We start from the raw sequence: 19180 nt of genomic DNA, 5'->3' as shown, positions 1-19180 counted from the left end.
GGCATATTACTTGCCCACCCCCCTCTTTCTGATGTCTGCCATTACAGTGCAGTAACATTTAATTTGACAGTGCTTAATTCAAATCTATACATTCAACAAGCAATTTTTATTATTGCAATTGTGCTATTGTATATTACAGCCTATATTTCATTTAATAAGTAAGATAGACAGTCACTGACACCTCAGATCAGATGTTAAGTGGCAGATGAACAAGTGTTCAGGCAGCGCAGCGTCTTAGTTTCTTCCCCCACTGAGCAGTAATGTGACAATGCAGGATTTCATGGTTCATGGAGCATCCTAGAACCTTAAGGCCAGCATTTATTGATATCCTTGTGATTGCATTTGATAACAGAGAAAGTTAGTTTGGCAGGGCTCGGTCGTATGTGATGCCAAACTTGGGGTTTGAGCCAGTGGGTGGGTTGGGGCTGATTTTGAGAAATATTTTTTGTGAATAAATGAAATATATCCTTGTAGTCGATGTTACTCTTTTTAAGTGTTTTGCCTAACAATACTGCAATGTTATGCTACAAAAGGTTTTTGGCAAGTTACCTTCAGAGATCTCACAATGCGTTAAATTCAACACTAAATCATGATTTTATTGAATAATATTTGAAGCTAGAATAATTATTCAAGAAATATATCCCTTAAGGGGTTTTCTAATCACTTAGACTTCCACAAAATTGGAGCACTGACAAGTCATTTATTGAAAAATGTGAAAACTTGAAGCAAGACTGTCCAAGATATCCAGACCTTTAATATGGGAAAACATCCATAAATCCTCCTGGATCCTACATTTCCTAAAATGCAACTTGAGTAAGTAATGTGTTAGACCTTCCTTGCCTTGTAGTGCTTCCACCTATTAAACTCTCATCCTGAATAGCTTACTAGAAAGAAAAGGACCATTACATTTTATGTATTTTTTAAAACCACATTCCCCCTGTGCCATGAGCCATTCACATACAAGTATGTGACGGACCTGACATCATCAGGGTTAGTTTGAAGTTTTAGGACTTTCGAAAGCTCCCTTTAGGGCACCTAAATATGTTATGCAACTATACAAGTGTTTTCAAAGGCTGAGAGGCAATTCCTTCTGACGGGTAAACTGATCTTAATGCGTAAAATAATTGGAGTGCACATTTAAATCAAACAACTTTTTTTTTTAAACCCTGAAAAACTGCCATTTCTACATCTTCTACAGCTTGGCTTGATGATGTTCTGCGACGCTCTGGAGGCTTCGCAGTTGGACAAAGTTGCAAAAACCTCTCTAATGTCACCAGCTCCTCCAAGGCTTCAAATCCTTCCTGTCTATCCCATTAAAAAGTATGTCAGTCAAAAGAGTGAACTAGAACTGTTACATTGTGGCTGGAATCCCCAAAGGGCGATAACACTGTTACCCTGAGGCAAACCACTCTGATTAAATGTCTCCAGTAAGAACCTATAATAGAGTTCTGAAACTGTAATGCTTAGACACAAACCTCCATACGGCTCGTACGCATGTGTTGAAATTGCCACCATGATGCTGCACTGAATGCTTTTTCCAACCTAATCCTCGATTTCCCACAGTGTGGAACATCTGTCTGCTTGATAGCAATGTCTGTGTTGCTCCAACATGCTGCACATATCTATTTATATGCAGAGAACAGTGATGGCCACTATCAGCATTAGAATACATGTCACACTGTTACAGCTCTGTTAAACGATGTTTGTGTTGCACGTTTAACCCTTGTGTTTAAAAGGCTAGTTATCAGCACTAACCTCCCGTTGAGTGAATGAGAGATGATAAGGGGGGAAACCTTTCCAAGCTGTCTGTGACATCACTGCTGCAGCAGCACCTCTCGCTGCTAGATCACTTCTATGTATTTTCCTCTGCTATGCTTTTTCCTTCACATCTTTTGTCTGTCTGTTTACTTTGTTTTCTCTCATCCCTCTCTCCTATCTCTTCTCCCTAAATCACAATTTAACACACCACGCTCCCTCACTCCAAGTCCACAGTCTTTTCCCTATGCTGCAGATTAGACCGGCAGCCATGTGATTGTGATGCACAGCGCGTACAACACCACAGAGACAGAAATGGTGGTATAATCTGCCTTAATTGGGTTGTACTGAGTCTGTACACTCCTTTTACCACCACTTAATTAAATGCATGATTGCAAGATAACAATTTGAATTAATTGATTTAGATAAACATTTTAAGTTGCAAACATTTATTTATAAGTTGTGTTGATGTAATAATGTTGGTAATTACATCAACTTAATATTGTGTGTAATTTGAACTCGGATTTCTGCGTTAATTGACAAAATTCAAGTTGTAGTAAGTAATACAATTGGCTTGATCACTTAATTGTTCTACACCTTGAGTTAAGGATTTCAAGTCCACTCCCACTTAACATGCCTGGACAATTTCCGACAGTTAAGACTGTGTGTTCGAAGACATAGGTTGCGGTCGAATAGTCCATTTAGCTTAGGAACCTTCCTAACGGAGTGAAATGACCCGGCATTTGCCGTCACACAACAGTCGGCCGTTCACGGAAACAATCGATTATGAACGAGAAATGATATCATGAAAGTTACGGTTCCAAACGTATGTGGTAAGTTGCCAAAGTGCTTTGTTTTGAACGTTCATCAGTATTATAATCAAAAAGAGAAATATGAACGTTAGTTTTTACTGAAATGATCAAATAAAGTCAACATTTCACAGTCTTTACTGAGCTGTGTGGGGTTTGTTCAACTTTTAAAAAGATGTTTGAATGGTGATATACACAGTGATAGATGTTAAGGACTAACGTTTATAATACATACATTTGTATTGCTTTTAAGATCTTTTCATAGTTCATACAATCATACGTATTGGGATCATTTGTATTAATGTGGACCGGAGGGAGAGGGTGACGACGAGCATCAGTTTCACTTTCCTTTTTTATTTCAATTTGGTCATGAAGAATATGTTTCTCTGTTGTCCCCGTTCATAAAGCATAAAACAACAGCATCAGAGCATGGTGCAGAGTTTACAGTAGTCCCTCGTTCTCAGTGGCGTTTTTATATGTACAAAAGTGGTGGGGCACAAAAAACTTAGATGTCTATATATAAGCTTCTGCAGTGACGTGCAATGAGGTTCATGGCTGGTGAGGCACTGGCACTGACTCTTCAGGTTTACAAATATTATATTTTGACCTAAACCAAAATATAATATTATTTTCAAAAGCTTTTTTTGTCTGATGCTTCGATTAATTTTAAACAGACAGTTCAACAAAAGGATACCCAAAAAATGTCATTTTATCATTTAAATATTGAATTGTTCTCTCTTAGTAAGATCCCATTTTCAATAAAATGGCGGTCTTACCTTGACTTGAAGATGAAGTCCATTTGCCTATCCTTCTGGACAAACATTTCTATTACTTTTTTGTAAAAGTCCTCCTTATGTTCTTGTAGTTTCAAAAGTCTATCATAAATCTAATCCATAGATTTATGATAAAAAAATTATATAAGTAGGGTAGACATGTGGATGTTATCCGGCTAATCAAAACGTGCATTTATCTAACAGGTACGTTTCCCACAGATCTTATTTCGAGCTATTTTCTAAAATCCTCTGGAGAAATCTCATTGCTTTTTTGTGCTTACTTCCTGGTTTTAGGACGCGCCCCTGCAGCTCTCTCGTCTCCTCTTCACACAGCACACTTTTCGCGGCACACGTACTTACAGCCAATCAGCTCTGAATGATTTGAGATGACGTATGGCGGGGATGGTAGCTCCATGCCCCTCTGGTCATTATTTTTTTGCCACACACATTTCATTACAAAATACTCTGAGCATGCGCAGTGTAGTTTTTACAGTCACCGTTGACTTCACAGCGAGAGGAAGGGGCATAATCAGGTTTTGTCCCACATGGCTCTAAACAGCTCAATAGGCACACACTGTGACTGTAGACACACTAATTAGAAGAACACAGACTAAAACAGCAATGTACAGACGAATCAGATGATTAAACATGATCTTAAAATATATTTTATATATTTTTTTATTTTTTTTTTTGCATTTTTGTAATCATTATTTGTAATACTTTCTGCTGACACTAGGTGGGGCTGTGCCCCACCTGGCCCTAATGACCAGTCGCCACTGCTCGTTCTTATTAAACATCCCTGTTGTAGTCCGCTGTATAGAAAACTGTAGTTTCCATAGTTTCCCCACCGCAGCAGGCGCACATTTATGACCTCCGCTGGCGCATCATGAACACGTCGGATAGTGAAAGTGCAGTACCGCAGTCTCTTCTCCTAAATCCTTTTGAATTCTCCTATCCACTATCCCTTAACCCCATGACGTTTCACTCCGAGGTCAAGGAATAGACGATAGGGTTAGAACTTAGGAGCTGTTTTTTTGGAGTATTCGACCGCAACCATAGACTCAAGAAATACTATACAAAGGACATTTTAAAGGTGAGTGGCATCTTTTGTCATTCAAATACATTAGATAGCCTTGTAGTTGCACTGTATAGGCAAATTGCTGTTTGACCACAATTAGCAGCCCTTTAGAGTGTTTATTGTGTGTGTTTCTTGCTCATTTCATGCAGTGTTGCTTTTATATCTAGAGAAACCTGCAGGAAGACCTGTTACGTATGGTATCTGTATTGTAAAAAATACTTTGGTTACTATTGTGATATAACTTTTTATTAAAAAAAAGTCTTGGTATTAAAGGCTGCATTACATCTATGTCAAGATGTGTAAAGTATCGTAATCTGATTCTGTCAGTGCCACCCAGACATACGTTTATCTACTTGATGTTAAGACTTTGCATCAACAGTAAATGCAAAGATACTATGCCATTCTAGGCTGATTGGTATCTTGTAAAGTTGGCCCATATCGAAACAAAATGGGCTGGAGATGCAAAATATGTAAATTTGAAACCTCTGCAAAAACAGGGTTGCTAAAACATTACAGGTTATGCCATGGTCATGGTGGTCAACCTCTGCCATGTCTTTATCCAGATTGTTTTTGTTTCTTAAAAACATGGGGTAGCCTTAGATCACATCTATCAAGAAATCACTCTCAGGAAACTCAGGAAAGAGTCAGAACTGCAGGTTTCTCTTTCACTTGCCAGTGTTGCAGTACCAGCACAATCTCCACAGAAAAGAGAGCTTTTTGAACACCTTGGTCGACATTTGAAAAAAAATTATACTGTCATGTTAGTGCTGAAAGTGCAATGTTAGTGCACTTTCAGCACTAACATTTACGGAACATTTGCCTCCCACAGAAGCCGAAAGCATACTCCTCACTCACTGCAAGACTTTAAAGAAGACCTGCTAAAGAGGTAAGCAAGTTGTTCAAATACAGATGATTACAGTGATGTAGATGTTCAGGATGGTGAACTGTCTATTACTGATGATGGTCAAGATAATGGTGAGAGATCTACCAAACCTCATTGAAAATAATTTGGCGGTTGACTGGTATTTTCTTTCTAAGTGACTTCTCTTGGAACGGAAAACCAGTCAAAAATAATGTGTAATTTCAGTGACTTGCTTTTTACCACTGTATGTCAGTTCATACAGATGTAGGAGTTGAACTCTTGAACTAATGTGTTGTAGTATAAATGAAGGCAGTATAGCTAATTGTCTGCAATATTTAATTATTCTGTTTGTTTGGTCCACAGATAAATGACGAATTCAAGAGAATAACCACCGTAAGCCTTGAATCAACTGGGGAGGAGCTACTGGAGTGAGAATCAGGCAGATCAAGGACATGCTTCTTGAGGTAGGATCATTATTTAGAGTTGTCATTGAATTGCAAGTTGTTGGCAGTCACCCATTCAGAATATATTAATTTAGGTTATTTCTCTTTTTTTCCTTTTTCATAAATAGCACAATACAATTGAGAACTAGTCATCCGCTGCCTTGTCGTGTACCTTGGAGAAAAGGAAGAGGACCTTCTCAAGGAGTTTAATGTAAGTAATTCAACATCTTGAAAGAAAATGAAATCCATGGGCGGAGTGTAAAAACACAGGGCAAAAGCACGGCTCTCTGTCAGTTACAATTTGAAGCATATTGCACTTTTGGCAACACCCCAATCAACAATATCTTAGAAATGTTCAGCATGGATAAGTGTTGACAGTAATGGCATGGGAAAATGATCGTGTAGAATTTGACAAGTGGCTTTTGCTCTTCACTTAACCAGTTCAAATATTGTATGGAACCTGCAAAAAAGATGAGAAAGCACACTAAAACTTGCACAGTTGTGATTATATCGCGATGACAAAATCTGCCCACAGGCATTTAAACCCTAGGCAAAGTACTCAAAACCACCTCTGTGTGTCTTCAGGACCACGTTGCCATGATGACACACACATGCAGACTCACAAGGTGAAAACAATACCAGCGTCGCTTTAGCAGCTGGTAATAATGGCTCTGAATTCACTAAGAGCGACAGTTTAAAAAGTATGCAATCACCTAATTCATTATCTTTTATACGCTAACCTATCATTTAATTTGCTTCAAAAGAACACAAAAGAGTTCGAGGCAGACCTTGATGGACAAGTGATGAATACCACCCCAGGATCTGACCATACGATGGCAACCATCGTGGTCGAGGGAAACAAAGTCGTTGAGGGAAAGGATATCCCAAGGTGCTGTGCTTTGCTGATGGGCATAATATATGCTCTGAATCTGAGCTGTCGGTGTAAACATCTTTGTTACATCTTTTGTAAAATTGATGTGTGTGATCTGCAGATTGGTGGTTACTGTAGTTTTACAAAATGTTTACAAAAGTTCTAGAAAATGATTTTAAAACTAGTTACAACATTTTACAGCTTTTACCTTGGCACTGGTTTTAAATATGCAAAGGCCTATAACTTTGATGTGATGGCAGAATTGATGTGCTGTATCCCCTTTCATTTCCCATGGTAATATGGCTAATATGTTTATTTAACATTTGTGGGGCAATTTAAATTTGTGTTAATTTTTTTTTTTTCTCAAGATTTAAATATCATGTGTTGAAATACACAACTGCAGTTCAAAATAAAAAAGTGAATTGTCTAACATTTTTGTTGTTGAATTAGTTAATTTCTTAATAAATGGCCCATTACGTGACTATTTGTGTTGGGGGGGGCCCCGACTTATTTTTTTCTCCAAAGGGGGGGCCTGACAGAAAAAGTTTGAGAACCACTGATCTAGTGAGACTGCTATGTGAAGGCCTGGAAACAGTGCAGTGTTTAGTTGACTGCCTTCGCTCCATTCATGGCCAGATTCATACTCCACAATATTCTAGGTCAAATAACTATAAAATAGTGTTTCTAATGGTATGTGACACTCTGAGTCTTGTTTTGTTGATAATCTCTTGGAATCAAACTGTTTATAGCTTTTAGGAGACACAGCATTGCCCAAAGTGATTCTCTAAACAGTCCCTCTTCTTTTCTTTAACCCTCTCTGTCAGAACAGTTCATTCACCTTGTTCCTAACGGACCCAAAGGAACGCCTTGGAGCAGGGGTGTCAAACTCAAGGCCCGGGGGCCAAATCCGGCCCGCGACTTCATTTTATGTGGCCCGCAAGAGCTTGCAAAGAATATAATACGTTTATTATACGGTTACATGCTACTTTACAGTATATCTATATATGTTCATTTTAATTAATTTCTTATTTTATAGTTATTTATCATTTTTAATTTAAATTTTTGATTTATCCTTAATTTCATTAATCTGTGTGAATATGTTCTGTCCTGTTTTTCAATCTCACCCTGTTGCTGTTAAACTACTGAATTTCCCCACGGTGATTAATAAAGGTCCATCTTATCTTATCTTATCTTATCTTACAGAAGCATGTTGCCCATAAACTATATGTCCCACAATGCATCTCATTTTGTGACATGCGACTGAAGAGACTTGCAATGATTTGCCCTAGACTTCTGCTTTCAGACGTAGTTAATTATGAAGTTATTACCCTATCCAATAATAATCCAATGCAGAGGAAATAATGTAATATAATACATTATTTCATATATATTATGTATTTGTATATGTATATTTATATAGTCTTAAAGTTACAACCGGCCCTTTGAGTGCAACCATAAAGCTGATGTGGCCCACGATGAAATTGAGTTTGACACCCCTGCCTTGGAGTTTCTAACCTCTACAAACCAGGATGGAGGTTAACCTGAAGGTGTGGGAGACCCAGGCCTGGCCGGAGGTCTCTGAGAACAAAAGATGGACTCCTCTCAGGTAAAGTTCAACACTTTATTAAAGATCAAACAAATCATCTCTTAAAGGTACAGAGTCTGATAGAATCAAAAAGACACAACAAAACCCGTCAAACATTTCCTACCATTCACTTATCAATAACTATATATTAGCTTGTATGCAGGTATTATTTATTGTATGCATCCACTGACATCATATTCTTATCTCGTCTGATTGGAAAATACCAGCTGCTCCCTCTCCCTCTATCAATAATGGATTATAAGAATCATAAATCAATCATTTTGAGTATGTATAAGTACTTGACATGTAAGAGTCAATAATAATAAGAATGTAAAACATAAAATGATTCTTTGATGTGAACATTAGAGTATGATGGCTGAAGAAAATTAATAGAGAAACTCCCTCTGGAGGGAACACAGGGATTTGAGCCTTTGCAGACCATTAACGTGCACTAACACCTGTAGTACACACTACAGGAGAGGGACACATGACATTACATACCATTTAACTGACGCTTTTATCCAAAGTGACTTACAATAAGTGCAAAAATCCTAAATAATCTAACTCTGAACAGCAAGGAAAGTGCAGATATATTAACTTCAAGCTAAATCATACCATATTAAGAGCTCAGATACATGGGTTAAATTAACTCAACAAGTGCCTCTTTTTTCCCCTTTTTTTCACCACAGAAGAAGAATAGGGCCTCTTTAAAAAACCCTGAGACCTGCTGTATTCATTTCAGAGAGAAGCAGCACGTGTTGTGATGATGGCCAGGGGTCTTTCAAAGGTTCTACTGTTTCTTTTTCTCTTCATTACCATACTTTCTGGCTCCTGATACTTCTTCTACTAGCACTGCTGCTGCTGCTCCTAATGCTCCTACTGTTCCTCTAACTAGTCCTACTACTGCTCCTATCTCTGCCCCTGTTGCTGCTCCGCTTACTTTTCCTGATGCTGCATCTGATCCTCCTACTGCTCCTACTAGTGCTCTGATCTTTGCTCCTGTTGCTGCTCCTCTTACTTGTCCTGATGCTGCCCCTGATCCTACTACCACTGCTGCTCTTCCTACAGCCCTTGCTCCTGTTGCTGTTCCTAATGCTGCTCCTACTGTTGTGCCTGCTCCTACTACTGCTCCGATCCCTGCTGCTGTTCCTACTGATGTTCCCATTCCTGCTGCTACTAATGCTCCGATTCCCGCTGCTGGTAATGCTACCACTCCTGCTACTGCTGCTACTACTACAAGTCCTCCTAACAACAAATAAGGTTCCATTTTCTCCCCTACGCGTTCTTTTATGTCACCACCACCTGAAGCACCTGACAGGATCCTTCCATCTCTAAGGAAAGTCTCAGCCATCCTGAACCACTCGTTGGTGTAGTACTGTCCTCCGTTAGCTGAGATCATCTCATCTATCTTAGACAGGAAGGTTCTGACCTGCTCTCTGCTTCTCTTGGTTTTGTTGTCAAACACACAGTATCTACCTCCACACATGGAGACCAGCTTGGAGACATGTCTGTTGGACTGGATCAAACCCTCAATGGACTGACCTTTGAGGTTGTCTCCATGAGTGAAAAGCACCATGGAGTACTTCAGAACATCGCCTGCAAAGAGTTTAGGAAGGAGCTCAAACAGCTTGATGTCTGCTTCAGTGATTCTGCCTACTCTGACCACGATAACAAAGGCATGTACTCCTGGACTCGCCTCTACCACAGACCTCATGATCTGCAGGTACAACTGTTTTGGAGTCAGATATTTATCAGTGAACCCTGGAGTATTGACCACCGTGACCTTACAGCCCTCCACTGTGGCGGATGCAGAGGTCGTCTTTTTACTGACTAAATCAAACCCAGCAGCTGATTTGAACTTCTTAGATCTCAGGATGGTGTTTCCAGAGGAACTTTTCCCAGCTCCAGGAAGACTGAGCATCATAATCCTCTTCTCTTTGGAAACACCAGCTGGAAGACAGAACCCAGGTCATAATTAACAGTAAATCTCTGTACAAGTATCGTCAGTAAAACAGCTCTAACCAGAAAATGAGTTTTTCTCTGAATAACAAACAGCTGCTGGTCTCAAGCACTTTAACATCTAACACCAGCAGCTGATAGGATTCAGTCTGAACGTATGTTACAAGGTCATCCAAAGACGTTACTGAACGTTAATAAAGTCGCTACTGAACATTAATAAAGACATTACTGGACGTTAATAAAGACGTTAGTGAATATTAATAAAGACGTTAGTGAACATTAATAAAGAGCATGGGACCGAACAGCACCTGGTGAATCAGGTTGATCCTCAGTTCTCAGGTGGCCAGACTTCAGCAGCAGATTTCGGACTTGTTCTTCATCATCAGACTCATTGTCGAAGAGCTGATAGGCCCCCGAGAACATTTTAACAACATTCGGAAGGTTAGCTTCATCTCCTTCTGCAAAGATGAAATCCGCCAAAGTCTTTCCCTCTAAAGCATCTCCTCCAGTGAAGAGGAGGTAACTCTTCTTCATCCCTCCGTCCCCGAGGACTTTCATTGCTGTGTTCAGCGCCTTCTGGTCTTCCTCTGTGAAGCGTCCGACTCTGAGGGTCACCAGAAACAGACAGCGCCTGGAGGACTTCAGGAGATCCTGACAGAAGTCTTCAGTCTTCTCTGTGAACTCACTGTCTAATATTCCTGGAGTGTCGACCACTGAGATCTGTTTCCCAAACACACTTCCTGTTTGTTCAGAGATTTCTGTCGTCACTGATTTGAAAGACAGCTCAGACTGAAACGTTCCTTGTCCCAGGATGGTGTTTCCTGAAGCACTTTTACCAACTCCTGTTTTACCAAGCAGGACGATGGTGAGATCTGGATCCATGACTGAGGATCAGAAAACCTGCAGGAGAAGAGCATCAGATTCAGGAAGGTACAAAGACTTTAGTTTTGTCTGTGAATATTACTTTAACTGTTAGTGTCAAAAACACGTAAACAAATGAATTATTACAGGTCCTAAAACATTTTCAAATATTTTAAGCACAATTCTCCTCAGACAGATGAAAAATACTATGAACTAGGGATGTAACGATACACTCAACTCACGATACGATTTTCTAACGATTTTCTCACGATTTCTTCTTTTTTTTTTAACAGCATGAGCAAATATTTTTGTATTTATATAAACTGTACAAAACAACGTACATGTTCTCATCAAAAGTGCAACTGAAACTGTAAACTGTGCAACTGTATTTTATCTTAAATAACAAAAAGATACATAATTGAATTTTGAAAACAAATCCCACATCAAAATGACACATATTTCTTTTTATTTATGGATATTTTACTAATAACTCTAAACTGTATTTTTTTTTTTCACTGTCCTATAGTACACATTAGAATGATTTCTTACGTTGTTTTTTACACCTATATTAAATAGATAAAGGTGTGCATTGGAAATATGTGTTTACATAAATGACCAAACAGTTTTAGACTGAGATAACTTAGACCAGGGGTGTCAAACTCAATTTCATCGCGGGCCACATTCGCATAAAGGTTGCACTCAAAGGGCCGGTTGTAACTATATAAATATATAATATATATATAAAATAATGTATTATATTACATTATTGCCTCTGAATTGGATTATTATCGGATAGCATAATAACTTAGTAAATAACTACGTCTAAAGCAGAAGTCCAGGGCAAATAATTGCAAGTCTCCTCAGTGCGCATGTCACAAAACGAGATGCATTGTGGGACATGTAGTTTATGGGCAACCTGCTTCTGTAAAGTGGCATGTAACCGTATAATAAACGTATTATATTCTTTGCAAGCTCTTGCAGGGCCACATAAAATGAAGTCGCAGGCCGGATTTGGCCCCCGGGCCTTGAGTTTGAGACCCCTGACTTAGACTAAAGTGACTATCTAAACCAGGGGTCGGCAACCCCTGGCACGCGTGTCAGGATTGGCACGCGACACCGTAACCAGTGGCACACTAGGAATAAGTGGAATAAGTGTGCAAAATATTTAAATTGTATTTTTTACATCACAGACCTCTGTTTTTCTGCTGCCTCGTTTCACTTCCAGAAACAGACACACGCTCCCTCACTGTCGCTCTACCATCCACACACACACATGCACACGCCACGCCCCTCTCTCTCTCTCTTAAAGGGACAGCGATCTCATCTCACTCTGCATGACCCTAATATCATAACATGTGTGTTCTGGAGAATCACAGAACGGACGATCGTCCTTATTATTATGCCGTTTAAACCAATTATTTAAATGTGTTTGTTAAATTCGGCATCATGTAAGTTGTGCTGACAGGTCCACACACTGCTTCCCCGCAGCGAGGCTCCCCCCCCCTGTTGATAACAATTACTTTTGTTAATGACACTTCATATCAAAAAGGTTGCCGACCCCTGATCTAAACCCTCAGAGAGTCCTTTACCTCCCTGAGCTGTAGTTATCAGCCTCTCAGTCTGACAGGAGAGAGCTCTGCCTCTCCTTGTTGTATTAACAGCTCTTTATACCTGTTAGCGCAGCTAGCACCAGATGCTAACAAGTAACAACAATCCCAGTAACTGGTGCACGTTCTCTCTCGCTCGCTCGCTTTTTAACCGGTTCACGATGCATTGTTACATCCCTACTATGAACTAAAGTATGAAAAACAGAAGAACAGTAGTTATATTGTATGAATAGTGCTGGAACTGTTATGGATTGTACACATACAATAAACACTGTCAGGATGACTTTTAACTGTAATATCCCAATGTGTTCTTTTAAATATTGACAGAAAGGCTGACTGTAGTAATAATAAAGAATAATAAATGACATGTAATCATTTAACGGTGGGGTAGGTAATTTTGGAGAAACCAGCTCGAGTGTGCTAGAATTTGAAAATACACAGCCGGAAAATATCTGCTACTTCCTTCAGACTTCCTCACAGAGCCCCTCCTCCAACACACACAAACGCGCACATGACCAATGAGGGCACGAGATAAGTTTGTGCACAGATGGAAAGCTGGCAGGCAGGTAGGCCATCCAGTTATTTTACCCGGGCCGGCTAAAATGATTGGTTGTGCTTTTTACAACGCCTCAGCTTCCACAGATGACATTTATTTATGTATTTATTGTCAAAGCATTTAATATATTCATTGCTATCTCGGGATGTTAAGAGCATTCCATGGAACATAACAAAAAGTGTTTCTGAAATAAATTACATACCCCACCTTTAATGAAGAATTTCTTGGGAAAAATGTGTGGTGTCAAACAATGTTGGCAAGTTCAACATTGGAATTTAAAATATTCGTATGGCCCAAAATTGTAATTGCCGACAGTAGTGTGCCTCACAGGGGGCACCAACTTACACAGATATATTGTTCTTTATAGTATAAACTGTATACTATTAACTGTGTTAATCATTTTGTAATATTAAAACGGCACATATTAAAAAAATAAAAGGAATAATAGCCAATCAATGTATTTTTAATAAACTTCTAGCCATTTTGAACAAATAATGAAAGTAGAATCAAATACTAGCACACCACATTTACCCAAGGGTTTTTATCTACTTGCAAACACTTCTAAAGCTATGCCAGGGTTATAGGAGCATCTTAGTGTTCAGTATCTTGTCCAAGGACACTCCTACATGTTGTCTGCAGAAACCGGGATCAAACTACCAACCCTCCTATCAGGCATGAGCACAGGTAGACCTCAACGGGGGCTGGAGCCCCTGACCTTTGGCCTCCTATCAGAGAAATGCAAATGTATTTGTAATGTATGTTTTTTGAGTTACCCAGGTCACAAAAGGGTTGACCACACAGGACTTTCTAAGCCAATTGTAACGCAAAGCTGTCAACATGGCTTATGCCTTAGCCAATCAGAATGCAGGTCCGCAGCACCGTAGGCGGGCTTTACTGCAAACGCTCGTCTGACGCACAGTATTTAAAATATCTCAATTTGGTCCACATTGACCAACCACAAGACTAAAATGCTATAACATGGATACAAATACCATCCTATAATAACCATAATCAGTGGCGGCTGTTGGAATTTTTTCTAGGTAGGGCTGTGCTACATGCAATCAATTTCAGCAAACATTTTTTTTCAGTGTTCATTTACCAGTCTTACATTTTAATGCCTCCATAAACCTTTTAAGCATTTGAGACTGAGGACTATGTACAAAAACTTAAAAACAATGGCATTAGCAATACTTGCATACATATATGTATGTATATATATATTACAGAACAAAGGTATAATATTACAGAACAAATGTATAATCAACAGTAATACAAAAAGCCGTAGATGTAACAAACTAATAATAATTATTCTTATTCTTAAATCAATGTGGTGTAGGTCTTTGACGTGCCTTTAAAAACGGTGGCGGTCTGCAGGTGCTCCTCCAGCACAGTGTGCAGGAAACAAAATCCTCCAGTACCCTGAAAATGCCAGGGTTGACTGAAGAGTCTAGTCATGCCCACGCAAAGCCAACTCAAAAGCCCCACAAAACTTATTTTGGATAAAATATGCCTGTTTTTATCCACCTCCTCATTGTGTTTCCTCACCTCCTGTGGGCGTCGTCCAGCTGCGTAGCAGTTGCTTACTTGGGGTGATGCAATAATCGCCCCTCTGGAAATAGTTTTGAGGATGCTGTTTGGCTACATTTTATGACACACGCTCATATCTTGAATCAGTGATTGGCTAACCTGCTACAGAGACCCTCCTCCGTGGGGCTCCATCGCCCCAGAGCTGAATTTCAGTCATACAGTGTACTAGGAAAAGCATATATTTAGCGCAAATTATTTTAAAATCATATTTTACACTTCTGGGTGCATTCCATATTTTAAACACTCAAATATTGACCATTTATATAATTAGTATTATCGCACCCTATTGGCCAGCCGCCACTGACCATAATAAAAAAATACTGTGAAAAGATCCGTTCTGCAGAAGGAGTACTTACTTTATGTATTTTTCATACTTGAAGTATACCTAACTGATAATACTTAATTTAATTCTGAAATAGGCCATCGTGCACAAGGAGTACTTTTACTTTATGAACTTGAATATGTTATTTATATAAAATACTTAGTTATTAAATTATCATAATGAGAATCAGAATCTCTTTATTAGTCCCACAGCGGGACATTTACAGTGTTACAGCAGAAGTGGCATAGCAGGTAAGGAGGAGTGGTTAGGGAAGGAGACAGGAGATGTTTTTCTTGATCATGTGTTTAGAGTTAGCGATGCTGCTGAACCGGTTCAGAGTCTGATAATAACTGCAAGCTGCTGCACGTTGTGTTTCATTGTTTGAATAAAATAAACATTGATCGTCATCATTCTTTACAATATGTCTAAATGTTATTCCCTCAGTTCCCCCACCCTCCCTGTTATCGTGAAATCTGATCTTGAGTTTCCTCGTGCCATCGGGGCGTGTTTCTCGCGTTGTGTTTGTTGCTTTGTTTGTTTCCTGTTTAGCTGTGTTTGTATCGGCTTTACTTTTATTAATGTTCACCTTTTGATTCCCTTCCTGAACCGTGACAATTCCCTCATTCATCCCTCACTTTGAAACTCCAGTAGTTACAGTTTGAACGTCATTTCTGACTTTTATTATTACATTTGAGTTCTCCGCACTTTCTCAGTCAATAGAACCGTATCTTAAAATCTGAACTTCAATGTCTTTCTCCTACTGAATCTGTTTTTTTACAGATCTCTTCTAACAGAAACTTCTGAACACACATTTGAAAAGTATTTTATTCATCATATATTTAAGTTGAGCAAGTTAATGAGTGCGACTACATATTTAGTTCTTTATCTTTATATATAATATATTATCTATAGACTGGACACTCACCTGTAGACAATAATCAGGATCGCCTCGATGTCTCGTCTGATCTGCGCTCCCTCTGAAAGTACGCTGTATGTGATCAGGAGTCATCAGATCGAGTCACGTATTTACAGCCACACCTAAACCTGATGTACCGGTCAAACTGAACTGATCACTGATCTCCTTCAGCCTCCACACTTTCCCAGAGCTCTTTATTTTAAGATGTCAAAGCCTATCATTTAATTTGCTTCAAAAGAACACAAAAGAGTTCGAGGCAGACCTTGATGGACAAGTGATGAATACCACCCCAGGATCTGACCATACGATGGCAACCATCGTGGTTGAGGGAAACAAAGTCGTTGAGGGAAAGGATATCCCAAGGTGCTGTGCTTTGCTGATGGGCATAATATATGCTCTGAATCTGAGCTGTCGGCAGTGTAAACATCTTTGTTACATCTTTTGTAAAATTGATGTGTGTGATCTGCAGATTGGTGGCCATTAAAAGTCTGTTACTGTAGTTTTACAAAATGTTTACAAAAGTTCTAGAAAATGATTTTAAAACTAGTTACAACATTTTACAGCTTTTACCTTGGCACTGATTTTAAATATGCAAAGGCCTCGAACTTTGATGTGATGGCAGAATTGATGTGCTGTATCCCCTTTCATTTCCCATGGTAATATGGCTAATATGTTTATTTAACATTTGTGGGGCAATTTAAATTTGTTTATTTTTTAACACTTAATTAATTAATTTCTTAATAGGCAAAAACATGAAAAAGCTAAAAAGACTATTGAATAAAATATATTTGGAGCAACTTAATTTATAAATGGTTGTCAACTTAAAGACTTGTGTTCACAATGATGGTAATTAAGTACATACAACTTAAAATTCCTTTTAAATAATGTGGTAAAACTAATTGGAACAACTTTTTTTGTAATAAACTTAAAAACTTGTGTTTATGCTACCAATTATTAAGTAAGTGGTAATTAAAAACACCTCTGATTGTAGAGGAAAAGCCTTCTCCCCTAACTCAAATAAGTTTGTTGGTTTAACACAATTTCATTAGAAGTTGTCATAACTCAATAAACATTGATGCAAACTGTTGCGTTGATTTTCTTTGTTGAGCCAAAGCATTTGTTTTTAGAGTGAGACACAACAGTCACAGTAACTATGCGCCACACATTTTCACTCGACAGAAAACATGCATGAAAGGCTGAAGGAGGATTTGATTCTAAAAAATGTTACTGAAGATGCAAGGTCATCATCATCATTTCATCATTCTTTAGCAACAACACCAAAAGCATCAATTTCGTCATTATGACATTTCCCATTGGCATCATTATTAGCTTCTGCCATGACTTCATCTCAGTTTGAAACCTATGGTGACACTGATGAATGCTGACGTGCATTATAGCAGCGCCTACAGAAGCCTAGTGACCTTATGCAGCTGGCCAGCAGGCATATGTCCTTATATCAGAGGCGATATTCAATGACAGAAGAAAGAGGATGCAGAGATATTTATTTTCGAATGGTCAAGCACCAAGTGGCTTATACATTCAGTATTGAGGAAATGTTAATGTACCTGCAGAATTCCAACCTTAGGATAAACGACTTCCCAGCTCAATTTGAGTTTTAGCTTTTATGTTTCAGGTGTGTTGAAACTAAATATGTTTCGGGTATCAGCTCAATCGTAAATGCACTGGAGAGATGGTTGATTTTACAATGAAAGACAAAATACATGTGAAATCACAATTTAACATTGTTTTGTGACATACATGCAAAGATATGTACAAATAAGTAATGTTATTATGTTGTCATCAGTAAAGCATGAATTATAGTGCCAAAAAGATTTTAAAAAAGGCTATAAAATAATTTGTTCAACATTTTGGGATATAGGCCTATTGGCTTTCCTGCATAGAGTAGAATTTATGTAACTTCCGCATGTCGGTAGGCTAAATTTGAAGCTAGATTTAGCAGGTTTTAGCTAAGTGAAGTGAGAGGACTGGAATCAGGGAAACAGTTAGCTTGGCTCTGTCTGGTCAGATAGTGTTTTTTGCTTGGAAAGAATTCTGTAAAATGGCCCGTAAGTGGCAGCCAAGAGCTGTTTAAATTCACAAAAAGCCAAGGAAAGGAGCTTCAATGATTTTCATATCTCCTTTAGCATAAAGAGAACACTACTATCCTTTATTACAAACAAGTAAACAATACCAACAATACCTTGCAACAGCAGAATGGACAGCAGAGGTACCATTATGCTGTACATGTAATTGTAAACTTTGGATACATTGAAACCATCCTGCTTAGGAGGTGGTTTGAAAATGTGTCTTAAATTGTGCAGCATTGAGTTTTTCACTGTAGGATATATTTTTTAAATAAAGTTACTAAAGCTCAGTGTTGTATTAAGGTACAGTCAGTGTTTTGCTAGCTGTTTTTAGCTAGCTAATAAAAACAGCAAGTAAAGTCAAGCTAGTCCATGATCAGTTAGTGGTAGATTAGGGATCTGCCCATATGAAGAGGTTGGGAACCACTAATAGTGTGCAGTGGTTCTCTATCACAAATTGATGATTTGCTTCATTAGCAAATACTTTTACATGTACACTTTCCCAATCACCCCAAATCATGCAGGCCAAAAATACAACTTTACAAAATTCCAAAAATATTTTTGTTGCAGTAGTACATCAAATTCCTGTTTCTATCAAAGTCTTGTGAAAATGTATACAATTTATAATTATTCGTTTTTTCTAGTCAAAGCTAGCTAAAGCTTTTGTAATTGTCCTCACCTCATGTGTTGCAGGGTATACTTCCTGTTGTGATGTTTGCCCCGCCCACCTGTGTGATGTCACACCAATGATTTGGCAATTTGGATAATGTGTTTTCACAGCCAGAGCTTAGCAAAACAATGCAAATACGTGTATTTTGAGTAATGTAAGTACAATCTTAGAACAAGCCTTCAAAAACAAACAATTGTGTTGAAGTAAAATTGTAATTGGACTAACTAATCAATTTAATTAAGCAAATGTAACACACCAGCTACGCACCCATCAAAAATTGGATCCTGAAAATTGTCACATTTCAGAAACTGTCCAAAAAAACGTATTTAATGACATATCATCACATGCCTCATTACATGTTCAAACCCTCAGTCGTTCTTCAGTACTGAAACCTGCAGCCAGTGAATATAAAGCAGCATGTCTGATCATGTCTGATGGTGGC

General features: G+C 38.5%; 2 protein-coding genes and 1 long non-coding RNA gene across 8 annotated transcripts in view; 1 reads left to right on the top strand and 2 right to left on the bottom strand.

Moving 5' to 3' along the window:
* The window catches only part of kcnab1b (potassium voltage-gated channel, shaker-related subfamily, beta member 1 b), a 46984-nt gene extending 28218 nt beyond the window's left edge, over nt 1-18766 (bottom strand). Inside the window, exon 1 of one of the 2 annotated variants that reach the window (XM_034137697.1) lies at nt 18748-18766. In XM_034137697.1, the coding sequence (XP_033993588.1) occupies nt 18748-18752 (5 nt within the window). In that variant the 5' untranslated portion in view covers nt 18753-18766. Of the gene's footprint in view, nt 1-3340; nt 3368-18747 lie in introns of those variants that run through there. The other variant, XM_034137695.1, reaches the window with a different exon arrangement.
* LOC117488672 lies at nt 4276-6706 on the top strand. 4 transcript variants are annotated; one of them, XR_004556541.1, is made up of 6 exons: nt 4276-4430; nt 5245-5301; nt 5641-5741; nt 5849-5931; nt 6306-6346; nt 6485-6706. It is a non-coding gene; the product is annotated as an uncharacterized LOC117488672 (long non-coding RNA). The 4 variants fall into 4 exon arrangements; XR_004556540.1 differs by having other exon boundaries at nt 4319-5301; XR_004556543.1 differs by having other exon boundaries at nt 4319-5301; nt 6306-6379.
* Nucleotides 8199-16094, bottom strand: LOC117488670 (GTPase IMAP family member 8-like). 2 transcript variants are annotated; one of them, XM_034137692.1, is made up of 3 exons: nt 15994-16094; nt 10444-11035; nt 8199-10126 (listed from the first exon to the last, which is right to left on the bottom strand). In XM_034137692.1, exons 2-3 carry the CDS (start codon nt 11015-11017, stop codon nt 8967-8969), a joined length of 1734 nt encoding a protein of 577 aa, XP_033993583.1. In that variant the 5' UTR covers nt 11018-11035; nt 15994-16094; the 3' UTR covers nt 8199-8966. The 2 variants fall into 2 exon arrangements, with proteins under 2 accessions (XP_033993583.1, XP_033993584.1); XM_034137693.1 differs by lacking the exon at nt 15994-16094 and adding an exon at nt 14705-14728.
* Nucleotides 18767-19180: the final 414 nt, after the last annotated feature.

Source organism: Trematomus bernacchii, unplaced genomic scaffold (assembly GCF_902827165.1).
Source record: "Trematomus bernacchii unplaced genomic scaffold, fTreBer1.1, whole genome shotgun sequence".
Classification (NCBI taxonomy): domain Eukaryota; kingdom Metazoa; phylum Chordata; class Actinopteri; order Perciformes; family Nototheniidae; genus Trematomus; species Trematomus bernacchii.
This window is presented reverse-complemented; position numbering and strand designations above follow the sequence as displayed.

Bases quoted from the DNA above. Each gene is read 5' to 3' on its own strand.
- LOC117488670 (XM_034137692.1), bottom strand. From the start codon at position 11,017: ATGGATCCAGATCTCACCATCGTCCTGCTTGGTAAAACAGGAGTTGGT. The intron at 10,127-10,443 runs GTGCTGTTCGGT...TCTGTCTTCCAG, and splicing joins GGATCAACCTGATTCACCAG to CTGGTGTTTCCAAAGAGAAG.